We start from the raw sequence: 9013 nt of genomic DNA on the forward strand, positions 1-9013 counted from the left end.
ATTTTAAATGATTTTAACTTAATTTATTAAAAAGTTTCTCATTTGAAGCTCGCGCAAGATTGCACAATGTCAACTTTGACCTGTGTTTGCTCCTCCAATGGCACGCAGGAAATTTCTGGAACCTTTCGCCCGGGAACGAGCATATCTGTGGTGTTATTGGACTAAAATATCATAAATAATCAAATAATTCTTTAAAAATCCGAGTATTTTCTGGAACTAATCTCTTCATTTGCTAGACCGGAGGTAACCTTAGTAAAAGCAAGCAAATATAATTTAATTTTAAGTAAGATATACTTAAGTATACTGAGTACGGGGCGGACCGGTACATAACCCGGATGCAGTAGACCATGTGCAGTCCTGTCTTCACAGCTCCACACGACTGTCCTCTCATCCAGTCCTACCGCTCCGTGTGGTGTCCTCGCTGCATTTACAAGCTTTTACCTCGCAGGTAAGCGCTTAAACGTCACGTGTGTTAACACAGGCGGCTCGAGTGTACATATTTTAAGAGTAGGCTTCAATTAGGCTCGTGTAGATGACGCTGTTTTAACCCGAACAGCTCACATTTCGCTAATTCCTCCTCCTCTGAAGAACAAGGACGGTCACGTTAAAATGGCACTACGGATTTTACCGAGCTTCCCAACTGTCCGCGGGAACGCCGTTCAGTTTCAGTCTGATAATAGTTGTCTCGTGCCTGACGAAATGAGACGGTCAGTTTGCTTTGGTGTCACTTTGATGTCATCTCAGATACAGCGTGTTTGTGCCCGATTCTTCCACAAGAGCGTGAGCGTCCAGACACAGGCAGTGCACGTGCTGCCTTCACAATTCTTACCATTTGACCTTGTGACGTACGGCCTCAGGAGCCCACGTGGGATCCTTTTGCTGGCTGGATTTTGAAGTATTAGTAACATTTATGCAAAAGTTTCAGCATAAAAAGTAAATGAAGTTTTAATTTTCTAGCAGTGTGAAGGAAGAAGGTGAAACTAAAAGGTACAGGAAAATGTTTGATTTTATAATTTCCTTGGGTTATTTACATAGGACTGTTTGCTCAATTGTGTCTTTTTATTAGTGCTAGTCGTTCATCCTTTTATTTCCTTTCACTACAGATAAAACTGAATTATTCAAATTTTGGAAATGAAAGATTATATTAAATCCTAAATTACTCCTGCCACTATGTAGCTACTATGTAGTATCAATATGCAGGATATGACGGTGTACTTGGGGTTTGTATATTTTTTCTGTGGCATTATTGAAACAAGATACCAAGGAAAATTTGTTCTCGATTTTCTGAGATTGTATGAGGTATAATTCTTATTTTTGTCACCTCCACCGCTTGCTGCACACAGCAGGCCAGCTGGCTGAACAGTTTCTTATGCTTTTCCCTCACTTACAACAAAAATCAAATTCAACTGTTGGAAATTATTTCCTGTTGCAAAATTCATGAACTGTATTGGTGTGGAAAGTGACTGTGTGTCAAAATGGCAAAATGAAAGAAATCTTTTATTGTAATAACCAACATGTTGCAATTTAGCAGCAATATACATTTCTAGTTTTAAATATAAGCACTTGGACCATGTAGTACATTGTATGTTTTTTTGGGTTGATACTTTCTACTAACAGTTACCACACTGTAAAATTCTCATACTGGCCTTTTTCTGACAAGAGTGAAAACTATACAATAAACCTGTTTAGACTAACACAAATATATTTGTTCCTGCCAGTTATCTTTAGCAGATGGCTAAAACAACAATTAGTTATCTTGTGGTCAGGTCAGACGGTCAATCTCATCCTCTGGCCTTCTGCCTAAGGTGTCCTTGGTTGAAATGTTGATGTTGTTCTTCTCTCACTAAAAAGATAACTGAACTCTCAAACCTGTTTGATTGTTTGGCTCTCTGAATTTATTCTGGAAAGTCATTTTGTAATTTTGCTTGGTTACCTGCTAGTGGCTGTGTAAAGCCAATTTTGAATGGTCTAGACTTAATGAATTTACTGCTGATAAGCTGGGTGGATTACTGCCTCCTGGTTGGTGTCATGGCGGCAAGAAGCTGAAATAATCAGGGTCTGTGACTCTTTAAAGGCTGGACAATTCAGCTGCAACTTAAGTTTTAACAAAAGAAGAAATGCGGTGAAGCATGTGGGTAGATGTGTAAATAATTAGTTTGATGGAGACTTTATCAAACCTGAAATGTGTTCATGTTTTTTATATATTTAATCAAACAGTTACAATGTCTTAAGTGTGAGGCTGTGATAAACTTCATATTTTTCATTCATTGTCAATGTGCATCTTGTGCAACTAGGTTGTTGAATCATCAACTTGAAGGTTCAAATTTCCAATCCTGACCTCCCTACCCATACAGTGGTCAGGTCGGTCCAGACAAGTAGAGTGGGGCTGTCTTTGTGCTGACAAATTAAAAGCTTGATGGTGGATATTTTAGGTCACCTGTTTGTGCTTTTGTAACCTGATTATGTATTTACCAGTTTGATGTCCTTCCATTTATTGTCACTAGGGGGTGGTGTTCATCCCCACCATGTTGATGGATTGAAATCAGCAAGTTTCTGCTCCTAAATGAACACTAACAGGACAGACGTAACCTTAGCAATTCTTCGGAGATGGAAAAAAGTCATCGCCTTAATATTTCTGTGAGGGGTCTGATCAAATAAAACACAAAATGACCGTTTTCAAGAGGCAAGGGAACATTATCAAATAGATGATACCATTTCTACCTTTGCAGAGTTAAACAAGAAGAAATTCTCAGTAAACCAGTTCCTAAGGGCGGATAGGCATACCTAAAGTTTGGACAAGTTAGACCCGTTATCAAAAAACACAGACATATGTAGTTGAAAATCATCTGCATAGCAGTGGAAATTGATTCCAAAATCAGGTTTTCCCTCGGTGTCAGAAGCGTTGGGGCCACCAGGGCTTATTTGCCCCTCCCCACCAGTATAGACATTGTTTATTTTAAATGGTGTTTTTCTATATACCAGTAACAGTGACAGGAAAAACAAATTGACAAATTTTTTCATTATTTTTTTTTTAACACAAAAACCCGTTTTGCTGCTGGTGGACTGCCCTATTACCCCTACCACTGGGCTTAGCAGGTTTCTGAATAGAATGTAATAATTGGCAAAGTGGCAGGAGATAAAGCAGCAGATCCAAAACAGAGCCTTGTGGAACTCCATGTTTGACTGAACAAGGCTCAGGCTCATGTATTGACCATTTTATAAATTTTATTTATTTTTTTCCTCAGAAATGTTTCGTCTACCTACCGTCATGAAACAGGTGAGGCCTGTGTGCCGGGCCCTGGCTCCTCACCTCACACGAGCATACGCCAAGGAGGTGAAGTTTGGGGCGGACGCGCGCGCCCTCATGCTGCAGGGGGTGGACCTGCTGGCTGACGCTGTGGCCGTCACCATGGGGCCAAAGGTATCGCACTTCACTAACGTCCCCTGCTAACTGACTCGTCTAATGACCGACACTGTTGGAGAGCTCAAGTATCGTCTTTGTGATCTTCAGGGTCGCACTGTCATCATCGAGCAGAGTTGGGGCAGTCCAAAGGTCACCAAGGATGGCGTGACGGTGGCCAAAAGCATCGACCTGAAGGACAAGTACAAGAACATTGGGGCCAAGCTGGTGCAAGATGTGGCCAACAACACCAACGAGGAGGCCGGCGACGGTACCACCACGGCCACGGTGCTGGCGCGGGCCATCGCCAAGGAGGGCTTCGACAACATCAGCAAGGGCGCCAACCCCGTGGAGATCCGGCGTGGAGTCATGTTGGCCGTGGAGACGGTCATCAACGAGCTGAAGAAGCTCTCGAAGCCTGTTACAACCCCAGAGGAGATCGCACAGGTATGGAAAAACGCTAGGTTTGCTTAGTGCTGCCCCCAAGTGTCAGGACAATGAAATTTACATGCAGTGATGTCGTTTTAGGTCGCTACCATCTCAGCCAATGGAGACGTGGAAATCGGTAACATCATTTCCAATGCCATGAAGAGAGTTGGCCGCAAGGGAGTCATCACAGTAAAGGTCGGTGTTTGTTGTTCCTGTTTTACTTCAAAATAAGAGTCTCAAAGGTGAAATAGTGCATGAAAACATCATAATAATATGAACTTAGACAGCAATAGATTTCTGCTTCATGAGAGCAATGAGAAATTTCATGACATTCTAATGTTTTAGATTTGGAAACATTATTTCCAGTTGAAACCAGATATTTTCATACAGACCAACTTTTTTTTGACACCATCTGAAGTTAAATAAGACCAAATTTTCCTCTCTAGAGAATTACAAAAAATATTTCTCTTTGTCCAAATGCCAGAAAACATTTGAGATTTTATTTTGTATCGGCATTTAATTTGAGCAGGAAGATCATTTACCTCAACACAATTTGTTTGGATTGTTTCAACATAGTGAATATTTATTATTCCTATTGGCTCAATTACTTATTCTTCAGCTTACATGTTGTACATTAAACAAAGCTATTAAAATTGGGGGATTTAAAAAAATAATAAGTTAGTGTTTTTGTTTGTAACAGGATGGGAAGACTTTGCAGGACGAGCTGGAGATCATTGAGGGAATGAAGTTTGACCGTGGTTACATCTCTCCTTACTTCATCAACACTGCTAAAGGTAACGTCACTCATCTGACCAACCCCATCTAAGGTCATGGTTTGGTCATATTTAGATCAATCGCCATCCATCTTGTTTTGCTCCCAGGCCAGAAGTGTGAGTTCCAGGACGCCTACCTGCTGCTCAGTGAGAAGAAGATCTCCAGCGTCCAGAGCATCGTACCGGCTCTGGAAATCGCCAACCAGCACCGCAAACCTCTGGTGATTGTAGCTGAGGATGTGGACGGAGAAGCTCTGAGCACCCTGGTTCTCAACAGGCACGTCTCGTCAAGTTTGTCCCCTCAACACAGAAACAAAACAAGTTTTTGGACAACGCCTAAATAACCGTTGATTGAACTTGCAGGCTGAAGGTCGGTCTTCAGGTGGTCGCTGTCAAAGCTCCAGGTTTCGGAGACAACAGGAAGAACCAGCTGAAGGACATGGCCATCGCCACCGGCGGGACGGTTCGTTTCATTTCAGCTCTCACCTTCCTGTTGGAAAATTGCCTTCCAGTCGTAATTAAATTAATGCTCTTAAATAAAAAACTAAAATGTTGTTTTTACTATTTTTGCCACAGTTCCAGAAGAGCATCAATAAATAGGTTAATTTAAAAAAAAAAAAAGCTTAAATCACACTACTTTCCATATGTGACATCCTGAAGATTCCCGTTTCAAATGGGAATGTTTTAACAGAATTTTTGTGGCAATATGAATATTGTCATGCTGTCAGCCATACAGCAACCTAAAAAAGTAGTAATAGTTTGTCATTTGTATTATTATCAAAATAGTATTGCAAAATAGCACAATAATATTGCATGTCCATATCAACCACCTCTACTTCCACATGCTGATATTTGAGGTTAATCATCAGCCGATATCGATTAGATACAGAAAATCAGCTGAATTGTCTTAAAACGTTTTTTAAACAGGCATAAATGTACTGAATTACAACGATCAGAACAACAACTTAAATATACCCACAGCTTTACAAGTTTGGTCAAACATGTAAAAACATCACAACTTGAATTTGTTCAGTCAGTGCAGTTAGGAGTAGAACAGCCAATGTAAAATAAATAATAAAGAAACTAAATAAAACAATAGGTTGACTGTCTTGGTCAAATATGTAAAAATAAACTGCAACAAACCTTCAAATGATTCAGAAAGTGCAATTAGGAATTCCAAATAGGTAAATAATAAAGCCTAGCGTCACTCAAAGCATAGAATTAGACTGACTAGATCTGCCCTTATCGAGTGGGCACATTGTCACTCAGATCTAGAATTTTTTCCTATATCAGGACCGATCCGGATATTAACTTTGCATCGGTGCATCTCTAGTCGATCCCTGACTGGATGTGTGTCTGCAGGTGTTTGGTGATGAAGCTCTGGGTCTGGCTCTGGAGGACATCCAGGCTCACGACTTTGGCAGAGTGGGTGAGGTGCAGATCACCAAAGACGACACTCTGGTTCTGAAGGGCGGAGGCAGCCCCGCCGACATCGAGAAGCGAGCGGCAGAGATCGCCGAGCAGCTGGAGAACACCACCAGCGACTACGAGAAGGAGAAGCTCAATGAGAGGCTGGCCAAGCTGTCTGACGGGGTGGCCGTTCTCAAGGTAAACACTCACGCTTCGTCAGTTGTTAAGGGATTTGGGGAACAAACATGTGACTCCTCTGTGGATTGCTAGGTGGGGGGAACCAGCGACGTCGAAGTGAACGAGAAGAAGGACCGCGTGACGGATGCTCTGAACGCCACCCGGGCCGCCGTGGAGGAGGGCATTGTTCTCGGCGGAGGCTGCGCTCTGCTGCGATGCATCCCGGCGTTGGACGCCCTGAAAACCGCCAACAATGACCAGAAGATCGGTGAGTAGAACTCATCCTCCTAGCTCCATCTCCTCTAGTCCACACGCGAGCTCTGCCTCATGCTCTCTGTCGTTCTGTCTCAGGCGTGGACATCATCAGGCGGGCGCTCCGTATTCCTGCCATGACCATCGCTAAGAACGCTGGTGTGGAGGGCTCCCTGGTGGTGGAGAAGATCCTGCAGGGAGCGTCAGACATGGGCTATGATGCCATGCAGGGAGAGTACGTTAACATGGTGGAGAAGGGCATCATCGACCCCACAAAGGTACAGGACAAACTGAAGATGAAACTCAGTGCACCCACTTAGTGTTTGAGTCATTAAAGGGACAGTATCATGTAAAATCAACTTTATTGATCTTTCCATCCTGTTATAATGTTAATCCCTCATCACAAACATACCTGGAGTGTTGCTGGGATTCTTTCATGCATGTTGGAGAAATCCTTTAATCTCCATGGGAACCATTCAGCTGTGCAAAACAGTTGGTGGGACCTAGTCCCGCCTTCAAGATGCAGCTCCTCCTACAATCTGCAGTCTCCAAGGTCCCGCCTCACAGAGGATATATGACAACTTGTGGCAGGGCCTGTTTTTCTCATAGATAATAAATCTAAAATAATTGGTTTGTCTCGTGATCAATGTAAAGAAGTTCATTTTTATCTGTTTTTGTAAGTTCGTTTGGTTACAAAAAAAATACCAGACTTAGAAAAATGGAACAAACACATTTTCTTGTAGTTGTATTTTACTGGGAACCAAAAACAAAAAATATTGCACAGTTTGTATTTTTGATGTGGGATTTCTACCCTGACTAATGCTTGAACGTAGTCGTATATGTTTTTTATATTTCAAATCACTGCTCAGTTTTGAAGAGCTGCTGGTTTGGGCTGCTAGACCAACACAAAGCAGTGCAGAACTGTGAAGTGTAAGAAATGGTGCATAGAAACATTTTAGCAAAAATCTGAAGAATGTGGCTTGCATATCATCACCTTCCTAAAATAATAGTCTACGTAATTTTCTGCCAAAGTGATTTTTTTTTTTGCAATAAAAAATTGTCCCCTTTTTATTGCCTAAAGATAATTTAATTTAATCAAAATGATCACTTTTGGCAAAATATTACTTAGGCTATTATTTTAGGTAAGTGACAATATGGCATTGTATTCAGCCCATTTAGATTTGACACCCTTAGTGAAAAAACAAAAATTAAAATCCTGACTTCAGAAAATTGCTAAAAATTCAGCTGCAGTTTCAAAGTCTGCCACAGGGGGGCAGTGTTGTCCTGCAGACAACAAATAAGCTGTAACCTGTCCTTCTCTTCCTCCTGCAGGTGGTAAGGACGGCGCTGATGGACGCCGCCGGAGTCGCGTCTCTACTTTCCACCGCCGAGGCCGTCGTTACGGAGATCCCCAAGGAGGAGAAGGAGATGCCAGCAGGCATGGGCGGCATGGGGGGAATGGGAGGAATGGGAGGCGGCATGGGGTTCTGAGCCGGGCCTGCCGACCCTGTACAGACTGAATGATCAGACTTGAGCTGGACTGACCACGATTCCTCCGGAACTTCACTTGGTTTGACGGCTCAGTGGACTGAGAGCTGCCGAAGCCCTTCTTCGTATTCCACACTGGCACCTGAACGCATCATGTAACCTGCTCAGAGGGAATCACTAACAGAGAGTTCACCATTAGGGAGGGTTTGGTTTGTTTCAGCCTCACGTGTCTGCAGAGAAACGCAGAGTCCTGAATCTGTGTGCATTGTTGCATGTGGAGAAAATCATTACTTTTTGTCTCCAGAATGTTCCGATTCTTCTACTTCATGAACCTCCCCTCCCCCTAGTTGCACTTGTCGAGTAGCTGTAGTCCTGCAGGCTGAAACAAACAGAACCATTCCTTTGTGGACCAGGGAGAGCAGGCCTTCAATGTCCATGTCTTGATTTTTATTTTGTAGTAATTTTTTTTTCTGTTAATTCTTCATATGTTTTTGTAATATACATGTCTGTCATCATCGATCCGAATTAAAGCAGTTTTCTTACAGACTACGAGCGTTTCGTTACGTTTTCACTCTGAGTGCCTAACAGGCCTGTTGAGTCTGAATGTTTACTGACATGCTGACCCTCGTTAGTGTAAACATGACCCTGATATGTTCTGTGACAGTGTGAATGTGAAACTGTATCTGGTCCTGTAGTAACACGTGCAGGAAGCAGCCAGTAGGTGGCGCCTGTGTTCCTGAAAGTGGTCATCAGGTCATTTCTGTTGAGTAGACATGGTTGTTTTTGTTCTATTTAATAAATCGGTGTCCATATTACGTTTGATTTTAGTGCTTCCTTTATAGGTTAATTTAAATCATTCAGAAGCCAACTTATTTCAGTAAAGAAATAAAATGTGAGCAAATGTAAAATATAAGAGGTAAGTTTCGCATCATCCTACCATTCAAAAATTATTTTTAATACAGAAATTTGGTCGCTGCTGAAGAAGTTGGCTTGCAGTGCTGCATCTGAGCACATTATCTCCCTAGTTGGAGGGAAGAAGTCTGGTAGAGGGGAAAAACAGCAGTCCCAAAAGGACTGAGTCAAA

At 42.3% G+C, this 9013-nt stretch overlaps 1 protein-coding gene across 1 annotated transcript; it reads left to right on the forward strand.

Moving 5' to 3' along the window:
- The first annotated feature begins 339 nt into the window (after positions 1–339).
- hspd1 (heat shock protein family D (Hsp60) member 1) lies at positions 340–8741 on the forward strand. Its single transcript, XM_005816344.2, has 11 exons — positions 340–448; positions 3246–3421; positions 3512–3847; positions 3929–4024; positions 4530–4623; positions 4711–4879; positions 4966–5065; positions 5965–6210; positions 6283–6457; positions 6541–6719; positions 7774–8741. The coding sequence occupies exons 2-11, from the start codon at positions 3248–3250 to the stop codon at positions 7930–7932; spliced, it is 1728 nt and encodes a 575-aa protein (XP_005816401.1). The 5' UTR covers positions 340–448; positions 3246–3247; the 3' UTR covers positions 7933–8741.
- The last annotated feature ends 272 nt before the right edge of the window (positions 8742–9013 follow it).

The sequence above is a fragment of the Xiphophorus maculatus genome, chromosome 7 (genome assembly GCF_002775205.1).
Source record: "Xiphophorus maculatus strain JP 163 A chromosome 7, X_maculatus-5.0-male, whole genome shotgun sequence".
NCBI classification, from domain to species: Eukaryota; Metazoa; Chordata; class Actinopteri; order Cyprinodontiformes; family Poeciliidae; genus Xiphophorus; species Xiphophorus maculatus.

Excerpts from the sequence above, each read along its gene's own strand:
- hspd1 (XM_005816344.2), top strand. The coding sequence starts at position 3,248 with ATGTTTCGTCTACCTACCGTCATGAAACAGGTGAGGCCTGTGTGCCGG. Across the intron at positions 4,880-4,965 it reads AGCACCCTGGTTCTCAACAG|GCTGAAGGTCGGTCTTCAGG; the intron begins GCACGTCTCGTC and ends TTGAACTTGCAG. Across the intron at positions 6,211-6,282 it reads ACGGGGTGGCCGTTCTCAAG|GTGGGGGGAACCAGCGACGT; the intron begins GTAAACACTCAC and ends GTGGATTGCTAG.